The sequence below is a fragment of the Camelus ferus genome, chromosome 10, assembly GCF_009834535.1.
Source record: "Camelus ferus isolate YT-003-E chromosome 10, BCGSAC_Cfer_1.0, whole genome shotgun sequence".
In the NCBI taxonomy this organism is placed as follows: Eukaryota; Metazoa; Chordata; class Mammalia; order Artiodactyla; family Camelidae; genus Camelus; species Camelus ferus.
The window spans coordinates 9,634,189-9,657,032 of NC_045705.1; the positions used below are offsets into that span (position 1 = coordinate 9,634,189).

At 41.3% G+C, this 22,844-nt stretch overlaps 1 protein-coding gene and 1 long non-coding RNA gene across 4 annotated transcripts in view; one reads left to right on the top strand and one right to left on the bottom strand.

Annotated features, from left to right (window-relative positions):
* The window catches only part of SLC36A4 (solute carrier family 36 member 4), a 45,865-nt gene extending 41,373 nt beyond the window's left edge, over nt 1–4,492 (top strand). For 2 of the 3 annotated variants that reach the window (XM_032488341.1, XM_032488343.1), the window contains one exon: nt 351–4,492. In XM_032488341.1, coding sequence (XP_032344232.1) covers nt 351–658 — 308 coding nt within the window. In that variant the 3' untranslated portion in view covers nt 659–4,492. The remainder of the gene's footprint in view (nt 1–350) is intronic. The other variant, XM_032488342.1, reaches the window with a different exon arrangement.
* LOC106729309 lies at nt 3,111–20,396 on the bottom strand. Its single transcript, XR_001365685.2, has 3 exons — nt 20,300–20,396; nt 10,886–11,082; nt 3,111–3,244 (listed from the first exon to the last, which is right to left on the bottom strand). It is a non-coding gene; the product is annotated as an uncharacterized LOC106729309 (long non-coding RNA).
* Between the last annotated feature and the right edge of the window lie 2,448 nt (nt 20,397–22,844).

The window sequence follows — 22,844 nt, forward strand, 5'->3', positions numbered from 1 at the left end:
AGAAAAAAAAAAAAGAATGAGCTGTGTGCAGAGTAATGAAAATACTTTGGAAATAGACTATCCAAACTTCTTCACCCAAAATTTCAGAGTTAAAAATTAAAAGGTGGAAGCAAATCTGTTGATAAGTCCAAGTCCGAGAAATAACACTCAACTGTTTTGGTTTCTTTCTTTGTTTTCATTTTTGGCTCAGAACAAAACATGACAGATTCTTCCACAAACAATAGTTTAGTAGTGCCTTCTTGCATTCATTACTTTTAGTGTGTTGAAAATATCTCCAGTTACTATTCATGAAAGTATTAAATGTTTACATAAGAGAAATTTGCATTTGCATTTGCATTTGCATTTTCTAGGTGCTGGTGCAATTCTGATTCCTCGCTTAGACATTGTGATTTCCTTCGTCGGAGCCGTGAGCAGCAGCACGTTGGCCCTGATCCTGCCGCCTTTGGTGGAAATTCTTACATTTTCTAAGGAGCACTACAATATATGGATGATCCTGAAAAACATTTCTATCGCCTTCACTGGAGTTGTTGGTTTCTTGTTAGGTACATACGTAACTGTGGAAGAAATTATTTATCCTACTCCCAAAGTGACAGCTGGCACTCCACAAAATCCCTCACTAAATTTGAATTCAACATGCTTTACATCTGGTTTGAAATAGTAGTAGCAGAACTGTGAGTCTTCAACTTTTGTTTCTAGTCTGAAAATGATTAAAATAAGAACTAGTAGAATACATTGCCACATACTTATAAATAGAACCAAACAGTTTTCTTTTGGCAGCAGATTGATACTTTGGCAGTAAATTGTACTTCTTTACCAGTGCTGATAAACTACAACAGATTCTTGGTTTTAAGTATTACCGGCAATTTAAAAAAGCTTAGTTTTGAAAGTGTAAAAAATTAAAATGTTAAAAAGTTAAAGAGTAAAAATACTTCTGTTATTCTTCATTCAATGAGAAATATTTTAACCAAGATTCTCTCTTTTACCCCCATGTTACTCTCTTGCCACCCAGTAGAGGGGAGAACAGGGTTTCAACAATAAGAGAATTAAAGAAAGATATAGGTAACTAAAATCTGACCATCCCGGTGAATTTCAAAGTATACTTTGTGTGTAATGGAAAAATATGTCGATTATGTTTTTATTAGAGAGCCAAATACTTACGTTTAGCCCCTGGAAATTTAGAAAACTCTCATTAGCCATAATGTAAGCATCAGAAGATCCCCCAAACCAGTGTTACATTTGCACTACTCTGTGATAGTAGCTGATCTTCATAATGAAAACTAGGAGGCACTGTGCACAGTTCTGACTTAGTGTTTCAACCAAATTTGAAAGAGACCTGAAAAGTTATCCAATACAATTTCCTTTTTTTTTTCTTTTTTTACCTGATGAAATCGATACCCAGGACTGTTAAGTAACTTGGTCAAGACCACTCAGCCTTGAGCTCAAGAGAACCTGATCTTTTGATTCGCAGTCCAGGATGTTTTGTCTTTCCCATCACATTCAAGAGAAAGAATAAGTTACGTTCAGTTTAACCTTAGTGTTGAGTCTATGTAATTACATTTTCATACTTTGAAAGTCATGATGTTTGACGAGTGCACGTGACCCAAGCAGAAAGTCGGGGAGCTCTTTAAGAAGCCTGCGCTACAGCCGTTTAAGCCTCAACCTGGGAAAGAAGCGATGCTCTTTGAAGTAGAATAGAAACCACCCGCTGGCTTAACTGCCGGCTGGGAGAGGGTGCTCAGCTGTCCTGTTTGTGGCTCGAGCTCCCCTTACCGTTTCTTCATTTCTAGCCTTGTAGGCACTGTCTTTTCCTAAAGGCAGAAAACAGAGCTGACAAGATGCAGGATTTGTGCTTTCTTGCCAGCCTGTGGCTTTTCTTACCACAGCCTTTTACTCATCTGAGTGGGCAGAATAAGAGGCTCAGGCCTGGGGAAGACCGAGATGATAATGATCTCTCTACTAGATACTGAGACGCTCCAGGCTTCTTCCAGAGAAATACTTTCAGCTCCTCCATCCTCTTCAAGCCCAGTTATTGACCATATCAAATAATCTCAGTGAGCATGGAGGATGAAATGGTTAAGTTTAAAACTGAGAATTCTGATTTTTTTTTTTAAATTCGTCCTTTCACACTCATTGTGCTTTTTAGTCAGGCTGGTGTGCTCTAACTTCTAATACTACAAAGTGCCACCCAGATCACTGTAGGGGGTATAGTCTATATTTTTATATGTAAATGTTAACTTAGCTCAAGTATTTTTTGCTGAACATTACTAACAAGTCATCAAGTACAATCCTAAAGATATATCAGAAGCTTTATTTTGGTACAAATTCATAAGAATCAAAACTTTTTTAAAATGCTTGCATTAGGTATCACGAATAATTGTGATGTTTTTTATGTCAAATCTGTTACGTTGAGCCTTCAGTCATAGTGGGAAATGCGGCAGAAGTTATAGGAAAAGTAACCGCCGTTTAAAATGTTTATATAGTCTTGAAGCTAAGAGTAAATTAGGTGTTTTTTTAAAAAAAATGTATAACTTGGCATAAAGTGACTTAAAAACCATTATTTAATAGAAAGCACTGTTAGGTGTTTGTCAACTGTCTTCAGGTAATATTTCTCGTCTGTGTGTGAAATTTTATTTTTATACTTTGACCTTTGTTTATATTCCTTATGGAATGCATCAAATTCAGTGAAATTTCAAATAGTTGATCATAGCAATATATAAATTTTAAATTCAGTGAACAAGTGTTGAGTATATTATCAACCAGGCTTCCTTATGCACTGAGTGCTGAACTGGCATCCAGTACGCAGTTCACTAAATTATCAGTACTTAAACACAGAGGAAACTTGAAATGCAGGAAGGAAGAGGGGTTGAGAAGGGAAAGAGTAATTTTAATTCTTAACAAGAAACACTATGTACAGATAAGTATAAATGCACTCTTATTTAAGAATTTTTGATGATGTATTTTATTTGCAAAAAGAATGGGCACTATTTTTCCTCTGAAAATTTAGTTTTAATGAGTCATAACATTTTCTGAAGATTCTTGGAGAAGATGAAGATATTTTGATTAAACCAGCTGTCGACTTTATTTTGGGGCCTGGAAAGATGAGAGTGGTTGCACCTGTCAAATTTTGTATCCAGCATCTTTGGTCCATTCCACGGCTGAAATGACTTCAGCGTTTCTCCTGCCACCTCAGTGATGTACCCTCTTCTCTGAAAGCTAGTCAGGTGCCTAAGAGCCTCTTCTGCTCCTGGAGTGGAAGAGAGAGAGGATGGCTTTATTTACCTCTGATGACCTCTGAGCTAAGTCAGTCACCACTGTTCCCTTACAGCCAAAGGGGTTCCACCAATTTCAGAGTCAACTTGTCAAAACACTGGTTCTTAGACATTGTTTGTTTGTTTGTTTTTTAATCAGAGGATCTTCTTTTCCCCACATGGCTAGATTTCTCTACAGTTGAATAAATAAGAACAAATTTTTTCTTACTTAAAGACCAAGTTGTATGGCGTTGACAAAATGAAAAAAGTACTGTATTAGCAAATGCCATGTTATGTTTTATGTGCCCTCTGGATTCTCCTTTATTAAAACAATTTCTGTCTCCTGTCTAGGTGATGCACCTAACATTTTTATAAGCATTTTATGCAGTTTGCATGTTGTAAATGTCCTAACATGGCCTAATTTCATTCAGTATTTTCACAATAGTTACAGAAAAGCTCTTTAACTGCAAAGTGGTGCCCCAATATTAATTGAGATGTTAAAGTTCTACATTAGTGCCATTTCCAGCTGTGGCAAGGCACAGGCCTGGCTCCAGCTCACCTGTAGCTCCTCTCCTGGAGCTAACATGTGGCAGATGGCAGAATTAGCATGAGTGGTGCGTTTTTTTCTTACTGATACATGTACCCACGCCTTTCTTCACTTAGAATGGAGAAGAGACTTAATAGAGCTAATGGAAATGATAAATACAATTACTTAAATGATACCAATGGCTCAATGAATGTTTTCTGTTGAGGAATAAAATAATTTGGTAAAAATATGGACCACTGATACTATAAAATGAGCTCTTAAAAAATGAGTATTTTAATCTTTTTAGCTCAACTAGCTTCCCCTTCATAAGAAAACTTGAGAGACTTTGATCCAAAAGGCATCACAAGGTGCTTCCTAACATTAAATGGCTGACTATAACAGTCAATATTTTGGCAGTAGGATTAACCAATCTTATTTATGCCCACTGAGCTGAACAGCTGTCTAAAAGTGGTTGGTTTTGACCTAGGAGATAAGAGAACAGCTTCAGAAATGCGATTTACTGCCCTATGATAAAATGAAGTGACAAATCCCTCGTTCTTAAAATTTTATATTAAGGTCACCTAGTTCTTATGTATACATGTACACACACAACACTACTGTGTGAGTTAGATACTGGTACTAATTTACTATTTAAATTGGGTCCAGAAAGATGATGTATTGAAAAATCATTCTGAAAATTATTCCATTAGAGTTTTCGTGATAACAAATAGGAAAATACATGCTTATACCATGAATAAATTAAGCTGTGGGTTTTTGTTTTTCAAAATGATGTTTGTCTGAATGAAAACTAAATATCTGCACTTGAGTCTGTTCTTTTTCTTTTAACTTATTTTTCTTTATTATATGAAAAAAGTCTTAAAGTACTGTAACTGAATTTTCAATAAAATATTATTTTGCTTGCAAGTGCCTTTTTAAATACATTTGTCTTTCATAAGGTTAAATGACAGTGACAAAGGTCATAAGCTGAAAAGGGCACAAGTATGCTATTCTCATGACAGCATTTTAGCCAGTCTTTGCGGTTAATTCTTTGTCATGTGACCTTCAACCTTGGAAGTTTATATTATGCACCTCTAAGGTTTAAGAGCAGAGGTTGACTAAAAATGAAAGGTTATACTCTAACCATGGCGTGAACTTCCTCCAGAGTGCGTGCAGGAAGGGCAGTCTGCATCTGCTGCATCTGTGCGTCCATTTACCCCTCTTAAGGTCAGGAGTGTGTAAACGGCACACCAGTACACTTTGCCTGTATTATGCCAACCCCAAATCAAAGGCCGTCAGGGTATTGATACCTTTACGTCAATAAGCCTGCCCTTGTGAACCTAACGTAAGGATATACCGTAGTTGATCAGAAGAGAAAGACTATCCCTACAGGTGCATTGGCAACATTATGTTTAATAGTGAAAAACTGAAAACAACCTAAATGTTCAACAATGGGGACATCATGAATTACTATTATCTTGGCCTAGACTACAATGAGGATCTTATTATATACTGATGTTACACTGACGATTAGTAATTTGATAAAGAATAAATGCATAAAACTAATTTTTAAGTGTAGCTCTGTAAAAAATACACTTTTGGACCAAGGCAAGGACATATGCAGAGAGAGGAACCACAGGGCTAGGAAAAAGAGGGGTTTTACTATTTCTAAGTGAGTAGTCAAGAGAAGGCTGGGAGAGAAAGAGAAATAGGGTTTAGAGAGGGGAACAGGGAGTTTATAAAGCTTTAGTAGTAGTAGTACATGCCCTTGGCAAGCAGCAGGAGGAACATAAAGACCAAAAACAACCAACCAAACAGAAAAGTACACAGTGGGGATAGGACTGGGTACTGACATAGAGATGCAAATACATTGAAAAGCCGTATGGAATACTTGCTGGAGGGAAAAAAATTAGCTAGTGGTTACCGGTGGGGGGAGGGGATGGAGGAAGGGCATATAGAGATAAGGGATTAAGAGGTACAAACTATTAAGTGTAAATTAAGTGTAAAATAAGCTACAAGGATATGTTCAAAAGCATGGGGAATATAGCCAATATTTTATAATAACTGTAAATGGAGTATAATCTTTAAAAATTTTGAATCACTTAATTGCACACTTAAATAAATTATAAATATTTTACCTAAACTATACTTCAATTAAAAATTTTAAAATATTAAAAAAAAACACTGATGGAAATTGCATTTCAGTGACAGAAGATGCTCATCAAACCATCATGCCTGCAACGTTTCACTTTTCAGCCGGTGCAGTACAGTATGTATATGAAGGAGGTACTTGGTAACTTAGTGTTACCGTAATACAGAAAGCCACAGGAGAAGAGATGTTTTAGTCAAAAGTTATTTTGGAGCCATGATACAGACTGGTGATGTATTGTGTTCAACTCTGACAGAGGCCCAGATTCTTACAAGATTAGAAGGATAGCCCCTCAGTGGAAATCCACATACTGCCTGGTTTTCAAAGGTTAATTAGCAGTCTATGGTAATGATGCCTCCTGATTGCAAATGTATGTTAAAGGAAACCGTGAAAATTGTAATTACCATCAACTTGGAGCTATTGAGTGAACATCTTTTCAGCATGTTCTGCCAAGAAATGGACAGTGAAGACAAAACACTGCTTTTCCCTACTGATGAATGCTGGCTGGCAGAGAGAAGTGTGCTCCTAGAAGCTGTGAAGTAAGGGATGGGGACATTCCGTCATGACGTTAATAATGCCAATAAAGACCATTTCTATCATTTCTAATGCATGGTGCATCTCAGCAATATCTCTGATTATCTTGACAATCCTGAACTTATTACTCACTGCAGGATGAACTATTGCCAATTTTCCATGGTAAGGATGAGGTGTCAGGATGAAAATAAGACAAAACAAGCTATGGTACGAATGCCTCAGTCACTAGGAATTTGACTCATTCGCAATAGTTGATGATTTTTGTTCTCATTAGAGAAAACAAAACAATGAAATCTTGTATATGTTTAAAAGCAAGATACAGCAATTGGGGCGGGGGGCAGTATGTGTTGGAGGCACAGCTCAGTGGCAGAGCACATGCCCATGCACGAGGTCCTGGGTTCAACCCCCAGTACCTCCATCAACTACATAAATAACCAACCCTAATTACTTTCCCTGCCCCCACCAAGAAAGCTGCAGCAATAAAATATGAAGAATTGCTCTGTAGAGCACAATGCAGTCAAAGAGTGATTAAGAATTTGCCACTACCCCCAAGTAAATCCAATCAAACTGCCAGGTTTCAATTTGATTGTGGACTTAGAGTCTGAAGGTACTACTCATTAAGTCTCTCTATTAATTCTGGGTCCATGTTTGACCTGAATATCCAGAGTTATCAGCCATCAAACACTTGTTGACATTCCCAATCATCTATAATTGTAATTTTAACCCTCTAATTTAGCAGTAAATGAGGCAGGAACGAAACATACTGCAAGTAGAACCTAATGCTTGAATTGAGCCAAAAGCTTAGTGAGAGGTTAGCAATGAGATCAGCCCTCTTCCACTGACATAGGACAATTTTTCTTACCATTTATATTATGTTCCATTTTTATAATTTAAAAATAAATAAATAAACCTAATTATCTCCTCCTCAAAACAAAAAATAAAAAAATAAACAACACCTGCTCTGTAATGCATGGTGCAGACCAGCCTCTGACGAGGTCTGTTTTAGTCCGTGTGGGGCCTTTGGCATCCTTCCAACAAAACAAAACCACATTGTCACCTCTGAATTTTCAAGAGGACATATCCAAAGAAGATAAAAATGGATGCTTGCAGGCTCCCAGACTTCTCACTAAAGTGGTATTAGGGAGATTGGACCGTACTTCAAATGTATTCCCCCAGCAGCGATCTCATTAATATGCTGGGGGTTCAAGGTAAACACTCTCTAGGGCAACCGTCCTCAATACATTGTATTTACTGTCTGATAACCTCACCCGCAGTGGGAAACTAACGCTTCCCACTTATGATGAAGGTGGTGAACATAATCACCACAAAGATCTGTGGGAATGCCTTTAAAATGCCAAACGTCGCACATCTCAGGAAAGTTATCTGTCACTTCCAGCACTGTCTGCTCCCACACTACCCCACAGTCCGCGAGTCCCTGCTGCAGCTTTAGGGGCTTCCAGGGGTGAGTGGGCTGGTCTTAGCAGAGGTGCGCTAAAGCACAAATACTAGTTCCCATCACTCCTTGAGAGCAGGGCAGAAAAACACGTCCATCAGAGTGAAGGCAATTTGGCCTTTTTCAGGTAAACATTATGGTTTTTAGTATCTGCAAAAGGATCGTAATTCACCTGTGGGTGTATTTCATCTTACTCCTGAAAGTAACATAAACTCATGCGGTCAGAATGGGGCACCAGCTCACCGACTTTGAACTGTGGTGTAAGCAGGTAGCACGCACGCAAACCTCTATGCCCCAAAGGACCCCTGGGTTCCCGAGGCAGGAGTCAACCACGCATCCGGAAGGGAGACTCTCTACAGACTGTGACTGACCATGCTCCTAGTGTCCAGCACCTCACAGGGTGCTCCAGTCACAGCACTGTGCTCGCTCCTCTGCAGCAGGCGAGGCAGCCATGGAAGAAAACAAGCGTTAAATTCACAGGCCGCTCTGGCTGCAGTGACCGCTGCTCCCACCACAGCAGGCAGGGCACGTGGAGACGTCCTACGGTGCACTGGAAACCCCAGCACTTGCTGACTAGGATGCCCAGGTCCCAGGCAGAGGTGGCCATCGGAGGGAGTCACAAAGTCAGCACGCGTGTATTAACAGTTAAGGCTCCTCGGCTGCACACACAGAATAACAGACGACAGTGTGCATCCCAAGAGCATCACACCAACTGCATACATATTTGAAAAGATACAGTCGAGTCGTCTGAGCAACGCCTTTACAGAATACCAGCCCTATTCAGAAGCTGTGCATTCTTCTTTGAGCGATGCCCTAGCTCCATAGATCAAACCACTTAATCTCCTCGTCCCGGGTAAAAGCTCTTCTCTGTCAGCTGGAGCCATCTGATGGAGCTCTAATATGTCAGAGCTATTGTGGACCTACATATTTTTGATTCTGAAACATTTTCTTGAAATGGGGGACCTGTCCCCTCTTCCCCAGGGAGCCCAAGGCTCAGAGTGGCCTCTTACCATGTGATAGTGTGCTGTAATGCACTCACCCTAAGACTTGAATTGTGGGAGATAAACACTCTCGAGAAGCAGCACTAATAAATTAGTTTACATATTATTAAAATTGGTTCCCAAGTTTCCCCTCGAACTTATTCTGAACATGTGTGCTGCATAATTTAATATGAAGTGTATAGCTTGGGGTCTTATATACATACTGAGTATTTGTGGGGTGGGGTCCAAAAACAGATAAATACTCTCATGAGAGTCCTCCACTAATTCCATAGCAAAGCCTCACATTCGTATTTCTTTGAGGAAACACATCAGAAGCTCTGACCACTTGGGGTCTTTTGCTGAAAACTGGTCTGTGTGGGATTGTCTGCCATTGTGCCACTCTGAAAAAGTGAGGGGGCGGGGAGAAACAGTGTAGACTACTTCTCACGCTATGATGATGGACAGCTGCTAGAAAAATGTGTTTGCAATTACACTGGGTGTTTACCCTTCTAAGTTACATGGCATTGGCCACAGATATGAGTCAACACAGAAACATCCTCATGTTTGTCATTTTGTTATAACGATCAGCCTATATAAGTGTAAAAACCCATTGAGGGCACGGCTGACTGCCCCCAGAAACAAGGTGTTTGCATTCACCAGGGTCACATCATGGCCACATCAGAATGGTCCTCAAACAATTCCCCACCTCTCAGCTGAGCTCCCGACCTGGAGCACCAGCAGCATCTTACTTTCCTCTGGGAGTTGTGTAAGAGCTGCAGCAAAAAATATGTGTGAGCCTCCAAGGGATTCAGACCCGCAAGGTGCTGAACATGATAATGAATGACCCGAGTACAAAGAACAGGTTTTACATTCCTATGTGCCCTTTCCCTCTGATTCTGACCGCCATCATGTTGTCCACGTCAACCTATCACCAGTAAACCCATGTTACTCTGCAGCAGGGACCCCCACAGCCCGCTGGACTTGCATCAGGACTTGTTCACGCTTGAAAACTAAAGCTGGACGTAAGCCTCTAGGTTCAGCTCTGCCAACGAGCCTCTGAAAACCCCTGATGGCTTCTGCAAAAGATAGTGTCTGGTTTAGACTCCCGAAATGGAATTTTGTGGTCAGAATCAACACGATGAAAAATTTCACATAGAAATTCTCAGTTTCTTAAAAAATTACTTTTCAACCTCTGCATCATTCTTCTTGGCCACTTTGGACTCACTATCACAGCTCCTGAATGTTCTCAGAGTCCCTGTGTTTCAGATGCTTTGTGTGTTGGGGGGACTGCACAGAACATGTCCCCGCTGTATGTCAGGAAAGCTGGCCAACCCCTTGGCAGTTTGGTGCCGCTGCAGGCTGTATCACAGGCTGAGGAATGATCTGTGTGGTTCAGAGATACCTTCTCTGCTCCAGGCTCTCTGGTAGCAAAAAATAAAATACAGTAGCCAGCAGGTCTGCCTCAACCAGACCCTCAGGGCTATTGGACACATGCCCCTCGAACACTGTCCCTTTAACATCATCTGCCATAGTCTTAACAATCTGGGTTTCTCACTTCAATGTTGCTATTGTAAGCATCTAAGTATGTCAATCAGGATGGACTATAGCCTGGCTATTTTAACCCCACAGTGGCTTTTTTCCTTTCAGCTATACTACACCAATATTATAATCTACATACATACAAAATATATGTACATATTATATACTTATTTGTAATATTAAAAATTCCAGTAACACATGCCTGTATCACAATTTCCAACTCTTAGCAAGCTTTTCACTTGGGTATTTCTGTGCATCTAAGGAAAAGGTAGCGGTGGTATTTGCAGCTCTTTTATTGCAGCTTCTCTCATATTCATACAACAATCATCACCATGATATAGAAGACAGGGATTTGTGTCCAAAAAACCCCCACCACGTTTTCTTAAAAATGTATATATACACAACCAATTTTAAACATACTTTCCTACTGGCCCGTAGAAAGAAAATGTTTTCGCTGACCTTGTGTGGTAGGTATAACTGGACACGTGGAGTGAGAAGGTACAGCAAACCAGTCTCCCATCATTTCTCATCATGCATCATTCAAGTGTGTGAGAACTGCCCGTATTCACTCTCAAAATGATTGCTTCAGGTGGCTTGCAGGTGAGACTCAGGGACCAATCAGGGTGACCTAATGGGATTATCAGTGTGAACACAGCCTGCAATGTGGAGAGAAAAGGAGTGGGCTCAGATTACCCCTTGGTTTTTGTTCATGAAGGCAAAAATTAAGCACACATGGAGAGACACATCTTTCCTTCCAAAAACCAGGTTAGTTACTATACAGACCATCTATATCTTTGGATTCTTCTATCATGACCTGAGGAGTGAAGGAAGCATTTGAGCCATTTCAAGCCAACAAAGTGTCCTTCATTCTAATGTCCCCAAATAAGATCAACAGGGGTCTGTTTGCTTCAGCTGTCTTTCTGGAGACTTGAATCCTACCGGAGTTACCCTGTAAGGTCCAGAGATACCCCATTCAGAAAGCTTCTTTCTTACACACTGTCAGGGAGATCAACATTGTGCCATCCGGAGGCTGACCAGAACCAGGGAGTGTTTGACTCTACCCCCTCCCCTTTTAGTATAAAAGAAGCCTAAATTCTAAGTCAGGCAAGATGATTCTTTGGAACACTAGTCCACCATCTTCTTGGTCTGAATAAACTCACTCTTCTCTGCCCCAACAACTCATCCCTTGATTTATTGGCCTGCCATGCCAAGAGTACAATCTTGGACTTGGTAACACTTTCCCCTCCAAGATCATTGTCTAAAATGAGTGATACATATGCTGATGGAATGTCTTGTTTTGTTTCAGGTATCATTCTCTCCCTTTTTTGCTTGTATTGTTTGTTTTATGAGGCGGAGGTAATGAGGTTTCTTCACTGATTTCTGCTTGGACAAGGTACTGGGGACTGAACCCAGGACCTCTTGGGTGTTGAGCATGCACTCTACTACTTGAGCTATACCCTTCCCCCTCTCTCTCTTTTTTGAAATTTAAAAATGCTTTAATGGTATAGGAATGGGGGAGTGGATTTTTGTATTGTCAGCAATCACCAGAATCGTCAAAGGTCAGTGGTGAGAATTTTTGAGTCTGACTTTGGGAGAATTTTATACTTAAAAAAAAATACAATTTATTTTCTATATGATAATTTATTTTAAAATACTTTAGTATTAACAATGTGGTATAAATCTACATGCAGGTTAACCTTATATTATTCAGAAAGATTTGTTTAAGGGACTGTCACTCAGCCCAAGAGCCCAACAGCTCCACCCTCTCCGCCACTGCCCTGGGGAGAACATTTTCAGCAACTGGGCGGCTGGTGAGCCTGATTCCTTCTCCCGGCTTTTCAGCATAGCTGGTTGCTGGGTTACACATCTTCTGGTGCTTGAAGGCAGCTGTTCTCATTAGTTGTTACTAGCTGTGAATGGTCCCTGCGTGCTTATACCCTGGTAATAAAAGAGAAGTCACTTCATGTTTCCAAAGGAAATAGGTACCTTCCTATTTCCTATAGGTTCAGTTCATAGGGCAACAAAGCATTTTTCAGAACAGATAACTCTTCCACAATTCAATAGGCCTGGCACACCACAATGGGGCTCTGCACGTGGCCTCTGTGCCCAGAGAGAAAAGAAATGTTCAACTGCGTTGTGGGCTTTCCCAGTCACTAACCATTTTAATTATCTTTAGAATAATGGCGACTCCAGATCTGTTCTCTCCAGCCAGGAACTTTCACCTGAGCTCCAGACGGACAGATCCATCCAGCTGTCTACTGTCTCCAGTGTCCCACACACGTTCATTGTTCCCTCCCCAAAGCTGGTCCCTTGCTGCTGTTCCTTCTCCCCTATCTCTGTACCACACAGCACATCTTTACATCAGCCACCATCCAGAACCCCGTGTGTGTGTCCACATTACTTAAATGTGAATGGTTTAATTCAACAGAATTTTGCTTTTCATTCACAGTGGGGGAGTGTGTTTTCATTCTGTCAGGCTTTTGCACACGTGGCTTTCAAGGTCACTCTGGGCACGGCCACCCAGGCAGCCGACCAGGGCAGACAGAGTAGATTTGGCCTGCAGCCTGTAGTTTGCTGACCCTTGCTTGAGAATGTCAGCTCCAAAGATCACAAGCTTTTCCTGTCTTGTTCGTATTTCCTGTGCACTCAAACATACTTGACCTTCTTGGGGAAGATAGAAACTTCATATTGTGTCTGAACTGAAATCTGCCAGGAGGACTTTTTATTTCAGTCATCAGAGACGTGTAGAATAAGGAGGTAACACTGCACATCCTCCCAACTGGCAAAAGTGAAACCTCTTGCCCTACCAAACGGTGAGCAGGAGAGGAAGTACACCTCCTACCGCTTTGAAAACCAACGGAGTGTTAGTAAATGTGAAGATGGTGCACTCCTAGGAGTATTCTCGAGCAAAACATGCCCCAGGATACATGGCTCTTTGTGGCGTAAAAGAACACACACAGTATGATTCCTTTATATCAAATTCAAAAACAGGTAAAACTAAACAATGCGATTCAGGTTATATACATTGGTCATAAAATGATAAAGAAAAGCAAGGAAATGATTATGATGCAATTCAGGGTAGTGATTAGGTCTTTGGGTGGAGAGGTTCGTGATGGAGAAGGGTCACAAGGGGGCTTCTGGGGTATGGACAGTATTCTCTTTCTTGACTAGAATGGTAGATAAATGAGTATTTGCTTTGTAATTATCACTAAATCTCCTTACATGCCTTGTGCACTATTTGTATACGTCACAGTTCACAACTGGGAAAGAAGCAGAGCATGCAGCATTCTATTTTATCATTTGTTTGTTTTTAATTATTTTTACTGGTTTATAACATTATTAAGTTTCATGTATACAATATTATATTTCGACTTCTGTAGACACTACAGCATGCTCACCACCTGAAGTTTAGTTTCCATCCGTCGCTGCACTGCTGATCCCTTCAACCATTTCGTCCTCCCCCCCACGCCCTTCCCATCTGGTAACCACTATTCTGTTCTCTGTATCTGCGTGTTTGTTTTTTGTTTGGCTGGTTTTTTTCATTTATTTATTTTTGTTGTTTTTTGGACTTTTTTTCTTTTTTATTGATATATAGTTGATTTACAACATTGTGTTAGTTTCTGATGTACAGCATAGTGTTTCCATCACACACACACACACATATATATTTTCGTTTTCGTTATAGGTTATTACAAGATACTGAATATAGATCCCAATGCTGTAGGACCTTGTATATCTATTTTATATATAGCTGTAGTTGTATATTGTTTTTTGTTTGCTTTTGTCTTATATTCCACATATGAGTGAGACCACATGGTATTTGTTTTTTAAGTAAGACCTGTGTTGTTCTTGCCTAACCCCCTAACAGTGCTCCTTTCTCGTTCTGCTTCTATGAGCACCTGAATGCAAATATTCCCTGACTTTCTCTTTCTCATTTGCTGAGAAGGGCAATAAATACCTTAACACTTGGATTCTCCAAATGCTTACTTCAACAAAATTATTTTCTCTATGAAATATCATAGTAACGTAGTTTCTTTTAATATTTTAAAAGTCTGATTTAAGTTTGAGCCAATCATTGAATTCCACATATAGCAGGTGCTCAAATTTTTCAGACGAATGCATATCCCGTGCATGCAATTATTTTCAGTATGAAAAATCTACCTCTTTTTTTCTTCCTTGATTTTAAGTTACACTGGAAGCTTCTGCGGGGACTTGCAAACATTGTTGACAGTATAAGAAACCAGAGTTGAATTAATTCCATTTTTTTATAAAGAGGAAGAAAATGGATTTTGCAAGCCTCTGACAGCTAAGGATGAGGTTAATTCGAAGCAAGATTCTGGGAAGGGTGAGCATATAGATTTGATTTTAGTACTCTTAAGAAACAGAATGTGAATATTTTCTTGTAGAACTAAATAGTAGGCAAAGATTTTTTCCTGCTGAGTAACCAGAATGAGCTTTTTTTCCCCAATTTTTGGTAAGAATTATATAACGTACTGTCTCAAATTTTGCTGTGAGCTGCTAGGAAACAGCTTCAGGCTCTCCTGTATGCAAACCTTCACAGTCTGCACAACTGGACTCTATTTTCTGCCCGTGGTCAGTCTCCCTGTTCTGATTTAAAACCCTTTGGTCTTGCTTTATAGCGCTTATTTGTGCTTTACTGTTGTACTGTGTGTTTCCCTTATGACACATTCAGATGCTTAGGGAACAAGAGAGAGACAGCAGGAAGAGGGAGGAGGTGAGAAAGGAGACCAGGGAAAGCAGACTTGGAAGAGAACACCATGAGCATAGGGTCCAGCATGGTTTCCTTAAGCAACAAGTCATGGTGGACAAATCTAATTTCCTTCTTTAATAATAAAGAATTAGATCGGCTACATGGGTAAGGAAGGTAGGGAGCACAGGTACCTCTGTTCGGGCAGGGCCCTCCCTGACGTGCTGTGACACCTTTCTAGTCGGCATGGAGAAACATACAGTAACAGCAAAGCAGCAGGGAAATTCAGAATGCTCGCTCTTAAGCCAAGAAGGTGAGTTTCTGACTGGCAGAGATTGTGCTTGGGCCCAGGTCCTGGCCTCTCAGTATCTTCACCAGTGACTTGGGTAAAGACCTAACGAGCATCCTCATCAAAGTAGATCACAATGTGCACAAGGCATGGAGTGCAGTGTAGCACAGCCGGACGAGGCACGGGCTGGGAGCAAAGAGACGCTGGTTTCAAATTCTACCTCCGCCTTCGTGTTAAGAGTGTCATCTCTGGCAAGTTGCTGATGAGCCCTTTCATAACCTTTAAAATGAGGAGGTTAATAATACTTGCTTTTAGACTTATTATGAAAATTAAAGGCAGCATACACAGCACCCAGTGTAGAGTAGATATTCAATAAATGTTGAAAATATTTGACTGCATAATTAGGATCAGAAGAGATCAGGCAGACTGGAGAGGTGAATCAAATTTCATAAAATAACATGAGATGGTTTTATCTTATAATTCAGATTTGATTAAAAACTAATAAAAAAGTAAATACACAAAAACAACTTGCAAAAATCCAGGGAGAGGAAACTGGGCATAGCTCTCTCTACAAACCTGTCTGCACTGGACTCTGAGAGGTTCGCTTTGTGCAAGCCTTTTAGCCAAAGCAGATCCTGTAACAAAACCGGGAGTCAAAAAGCAAACTCCCCACGGGTCACCTGTGTGACCCGGCACCGCCCCAACCACACGAGCTGGTGGTGATTCTCCCCTGTGAGTCTCTGCCTGGCGACGTTCCGGCGGAGGAGCACATAGATCCTACCCCAGTCATTTACAGCCCCCAGGGCAGCAAACGAAAAGCATTTGCTAAGTTGCATCTCTCTCATTCACGTTTTCCTAAATCCATCTCACCACTGTTTTGAGCACATCCTGGGAAAGCTCTGGCCCTCCTTAGAATTCAGAAGTAGAACTTATTTTTGGTGGGGGACCAGAGATCTATTTGACGAATATTTCATCTGGAAAGGTTCATGACAGCTCTCAGTTCATAGAGAATAAAAATAATCTCTTGAACTTCTTTATTTGTGTCTGAAGAGGCCAGGAAGGTTAAGAGTTTCCCACACTAGCCCCTTCACCAGGTCTAAGGAGAAGCATAAAGGTGGCCTTTATTTTTTGGCCCCACTTATTCAACAGAATTTGGTGAGTTGCTACCACGTCAGGCACCACGTTAGGAACATAAAAATTGTCAGCGGAAATACTCAATAGCCACTCTATAATAGGAAGAAAAAAGAGTTTTATTTGAGCCAAACTGGGGAATATAGCCTGAGAGACGCAGATTTAAGAAGCACTTGGATTGTGTTCCACCAGACTACTAAAAGCTTATAAAAGCAAACCCCATAAAATTACACAAGTTGTTTGTCAAGAATTATAATTGGAGCTGGCAAGAAGTAAGGGTGCTTTTTAAGCAAGGATGGGTTGGGATATAAACGGCTGCATAGTTACCAAGGGAAATCTTGAGACAGTTAAGTTTGCAGCTGGCAGCTGCTAGCAGATATTGTTTTGAGAATGGCTGGTGGCGTCTTTGAGTCTGATAGAGTTCAGAAAATTCAGGTTCTCAGTAACACAGAAACATGTTTGAAACCATGTCCACAATGGCCACCCAGTTCCATTTTAAATGCCTGAACCACAGTTACCCATTTTGACTTTGTTAATGCATTCTTTTCTTTAATGGTTAAAGCCGATGTACCATGCATGTTTAATAAGCCACAAACAGGCTGTTCTGGTTGGCCTGAAGTTCAAGTTAAACCATGTATAAGCCAGAATGACTTCCCCATAACTCAATATGTGAACATTTTTTTCCATCAAAATGAATAATTCTGTCTCGTGTTGGTCCCTTAACGGGCCACGCCCTATCATGCCAGTGGTCACAAGACACCCTATAAAACATCATCGCTCGTCCCTCAGTTCTGGCTCAACTTCCCCCAAGCAAATATTGCCACCATGCTCTGTGACAGGCAGTTCTGTGGAATCCCCAACCTGCTTGCTTATTTAACTCCTCAGCTGGTCTTGTATGATTTATATCCCAAACTGTTACCTTGGCTCTGACCCAGAAGCCGACACAAGGCTGCATCTGGTGATGGTCTCTCCACCCGACACCCTACCCCACAGGCAAGTCGAGACCAGGCCTGGGTCACTGCAGGCAGGCCAGCAGCTTCCCCCTGGGCCCTCACCGCCCAGGAAGGGAGACAGGGCAAACCCCAGTGGATCTGTCACCATGCAAGTCCCTCCAAACCAACCTTCCCATCCCACAGCCAGCACAGCTTGAAGGCTCCTCACAGACCCCCCAGAAACCCCAAGTGCTGAGCAGGTGAGCTCTCTGAATTCTCCGTGGGAAATAATCTATGCAAATGCACAGTGATTTAATGCCAGTGTGAACAGTGCTCCCAGGACCTGGAAGGTCTAGAAAATCTGTGGGACCCCTATTGCCTTCAACTGTTGCCTGATGGATGACAAGCCTGCACCTGCTTCAAAGCCAGCCCTGCCTCTGCTCTTGACATCCTACAGCTTGGCTGTGCAGCTAACAGAATGGTCCACACAGCTGGGTCCCCGGCTTCCAGGTGACTTCTGCCACGAGCAAGTCTCAGCACATATGCTCACGCTAGAATCAAGGAGCATTTTTCATAGGAACTCAAACTGTGACTGCATTTCACAGCCAGGAACTCTTCTTTTCTGCCATTAACCCATCTCAGCAAAAATGAGAGTGCTCTTCCCCACCAGAATGTTTCTACTGAGAGAAACTGCAGGGTGTAGCCAGAAGACCTCTGGACAAAGAAAAGAAAACTAAAATGTATTGAGCCCTTCCTGTTTTTCCAGTTCTTTTGTCTTCATCACAATTCAATTAGCTAAATATTTTTGTCTCCATTTTATTGATGAGGAAACTTCGAGACTTTGGATAACCTGCTCAATACCACGTGGATAATAAATGGCAAAGTCAGGATTTGCACCCAGGTCTACCTGGAAAGCTCACCCACCTTCTCCACCACCAGCCGCCTTTGAGTAGAGGTCCAACCCCAGCGCCATCACTTCCCTGCTGAGCCCAGTGTCTCCTCTCTCAGTACCTCACAGTACTTGTGATAATCAAATGTGAAGGCATTTGAACCACTCTGAAGCCCTCAGGCTGAATGAAAACCCATGAGGCCAGAGCTGTTGGCCCCAATGAGTCTGCATGTGCCCCCCCATCGCTAGAACCTGAGGTCACAGTTTAGAACTGAAAGGCAGGTTCCCCACGGGGTAGGCAAAGTGACGGACACTGTCAGAAGGTTCAGGCTTGGAGCCATCTCTACACAGGGACTGGAAGGAAGATGGACTCAGAGTCCATCTTGTCTCGGCACCTGGGCTAAGTAAAAGTGGGTAATACCTAGTGTGATTCAAGTATGACTATGAGCCTTGGGGTCACGTGTGGTTTTCTCCTTTCTGAGTAAGGGGAAAAGAGGGTCTGTACGCTTTGGGAGAGGGCATTGGCAGCAGTGGAAGCCAGTGGTACTGACAAGGGCAGTGGGCAAAACCAGGAGGAGCCTCTCACCTTCCTGTGCAGGGAATACAGTTGGTCAAGAGAGGGGACGCCAGGGTGAGGGACTTCCAGGAGCAGCTGCAGAGAGTGTGAGAGGAGGGGGAAACTACGGAACCCTGGGAGGGACTCCCAGAAAGGCATCTTTGAGACACAGCAGCATCCAGGGTAAGGGTACAGGAAGGACCTTTGTACTGGAATGTACGAACTAACCACAGAAAAGAAATTCAACTCATTATGGTTGGTTAGGTTTCATCTGTACGTTAAGTTGTTGGGGAAACAAAGCATCTTTCTTTCTAATCTCACCAAGATTCACATCATCTCTACAATTCATGAAGGAGGTTAACCTGATTTTTCTTGTGAGGGTACCAGCCAATTTGCATACAAGCACATGACACCAAAATGAAAACAGCGTCTCTATCATTTTAAATCAATGATAACCCTTCCCCCCCCCTTATAACAAGGTCAGTGCATATTCATGGGAGAAAATTAAAATACACAGACAAGCAAAAAGGAAATAAAATACTCATTCTCCCATCACCCAGAGATGGCTCCTGGGTGGAATCTTGCATGGAATTATCCTTCCACATGTATTTCTACACATATATTTTCTAGAAATAAGATCACGTTATCCTCGCTGATTTTTGTGCCCTTTTATTCACTCGACAGCAAGTTTTTAAAATATCAATAACTGTTCATCTTCAGTATCATTTTTGATGGTAGAATGGTATTCTATAGTATTGATGTAACTTGATGATTCTTCTATTGATTGAATATTTAGATATTTGACAATTGAATTTTTAATTGTGAGGGGTATGTTGAATATAGGCCTAAAAATATAAAAAATAGAATAAAAATATCCATGTCAAAATTGCGTTTTGGCGACTATGAAAAGGTAATCATAAAAATTCTTGCAGTTAAATCTTTGTGCTTATCTTTAATTACATCACCAGGATAAATTCTTGGAAGTTAACTACTGGCTCAAATTGTATGCATATTGACGCCCAAATTTTTATTTTTAAGATATTCAAATGTATGGAAGAACCAAAACAGTAGTACAATAAACATATAACCTTCATCAAAATTCATTTCGCCACATTTGCTTTATCTCTCTATATAATTTTGTATTGGAAAGTATTAAATATTGTAAGCATCATGACATTTCACCCTGTCGACTCCAATTTGCATCTTCTAAGAACAAAAGTCATTAATCTGCTTAATCACAACAGCATTATCTTACCCCCAAATTTTGACATTGATTCAAAAATGCTAACCCTATTTCCCCAATTATCCTCCACATATCCTGTTAGCTGTCACCCTCATTTCCAGGATGCAATGAAAAGTTATGTTTACCTTTGGTTGCCGTGTTCTTTTAGTCTCTTTTAATTTGGAATAATTCCTTTGCCTTTCATTTTCTTTCACAACATATTCATTATCTATTGCTGTATAATAAATTACCTGAAAACTTAGTGACTTAACTCTAAACACTTATTAACTCACATTTTCTGCGAGCTAGGAATTTGAGAATGGCTTAGCTGGGCAGTTCTGGTTTGGGGTCAGTCATAGGTCACCTGTGGCTGAAGTTATCTGAAGTCTGATTTGAGGCTGGGGGACCACTTCCAAGGTGGCTTACTCACATGGCTGAAAAGATGGTCTGGCTGTTGGCAAGAGGTCTCAGATCCTCCCCGCGTGGACCTCTCCAGAGGACTATTTATGTGTCTTTTTTACGATATGGTGATTAGCTTCCTCCAGAGCAACTGAGCAAGAGGAAACAAGGCAGAAGCCACAGTGTCTTTCATGACCTAGCCTGGGAAGACATACACATACAATTCTGCAATACCTTGTTAGTTACACAGGTCAGCCCTAGTCAACATGAGAGGGGATTACACAACAGCATGAACACCAAGAAGCTAGGATCATTGAGGGGCCCCCTGGACGGTGGCTATCTCACATGACATTGACATTTTCAAAAGTCCAGGCCAGCTATTTGTAGGATGCCACACGTTCTGGGTTTGTCTGATTGCTTTCTCCTTACTAGGTTCAGATGATGTGTATTTCCCATTGTGTTCCATCAGGAGGTGCATAATGCAGTTTGTTACTGGTCACTTGAAGTTTGGTTACATGGTTGAGGTAGTATGCGTGGCATGCACACTCAGTCTTTGATCCACTATCACTTTCTTGACCATCTCTCTTGGCCAAGCATCAAAATCACACATGCCAATGTCTAGGCTGATTTCTCCACCAACAAAAAAAAAAAAAAAAAAGAAAGAAAGAAAGAAAGAAAAGAAAAAGAAAAAACGGAACGTTTCATTGTATTTTTGTTACCTGACCAAACTTGGATCTGCTCACCCAATGTGCAGCAAAGCCAATCTACTGACACAGGGTTGTGGTGAAGGAAAGCACAGTGTTTATTTCAAGGCACCAAGCAAAGAGTATGGGCAGCAAATGCTCAAAAGACCCCAACTCCCAGATGGCTTTTGGGGAAGAGTTTTTAAAGGCAGGATGAGGGAGAAGTTCACAGGGTGCCTGATCAGCTCGTGGACATTCTTCTAATTGGTTGGTGGTGAGGTGACCAGGTGGTGTTTGGGGAGTCTCAATTATCAACCTTCTGGTTCCAACTGGTCTGGGATCTATGTGCTGGTGGTCAGCAGTTAACTTCTTCCACCTGGTGGGAGTTTTAGTATCTGCAAAGCAACTCAAGGATGTGGCTCAGGATATTATCTATAGTCCCTGAGGATGAACTTGACTTTGTTTGATGGCTAAGCTATTATTATTTTGTCTTGCTTGACTGTTTTTCTTTGTTTCTACATTTTCTCACTTCTCTGATTAAATTTGCTCTTTGGAACTTGGGGAAGGCCTGGGGGCTAAGACTTTTCTATAAACAAGAGGCAGGGAACACAGGGAGGAGAGGGCATCTGCCCCAGGAAGGCTCTGCAGGGTCCTGGTCTGTTTCATTTCTACACTACTGATCTTTAAGCAACAACCAGCTCTGTGAGTGTGTGTGTGTTGCGGGGAGGAGGGTGTTTGATGTTGATATTAATGGACTTTGAACTGAAGAGTGCCATTTCACTGGGGGAGAAATGAAGGGGCACACCAAGGAGGGAACTCCTTGAGGACAGAAACTCCATCTTATTTCCCTTTGTATTCTGATTGCTTCACACAATGTGAGACAAATACAGTAACAGGCACTTATAAACATGGTGACTGAATGCAAAACCAGGCAAAAAAGGAAAGAAACCAGGAGAAGCAGAGAGGCACTGTCTAATTTATAAAAATGTAGAAACCAAAAATATCACTTTCCACCAAAATAAATGATCAAGTCCCTGGGGTTCTTAGCCCCTCCCATTCCCCTCTCAGGGTAGTTTCAGGGCTTCTGTCCTGGCCATCCTCAGATCCTGCTGCCACAAGGACCCTGAATCTGGACAGTCCAAGTCTCCAGCCTCCCTGCTTCCTTAGAAAGCACACTGCATTCTAAACCCACTCTCCCTTTTCTCTATCATGACAATAAACTAGTCACATGGCATCTTGAGCCTTGCCCAACCACTTAGTCACTCCAGAAAGGAAGTAAAGTACCGAGTAATGATATTTTCCCAATGCTGAGAGCCATGGTGAACGGAATTGCCTGAGCTAATCTGAATGCACTTCTGTGTTCAGGATGATCCTCTCACATTCAATTCCATTTTCAATTCATTTTCTCCATGCCGTGTTGATTCATGAGACCTCCCTCTGTGTTGCATAAAACCATAGTAATGAGTCCCATGGTGAACAAAATAATTAAAATGATGGGTCTCGTTTTGTAATTGCCTTTTTTATTATAGAAAAAGAATATGGAAAAGCACCAGGCAGCATGGAGTTAAATGCTCCCTCTTCAAGCCTGCCTCAGTGAAAATGCCCTGAC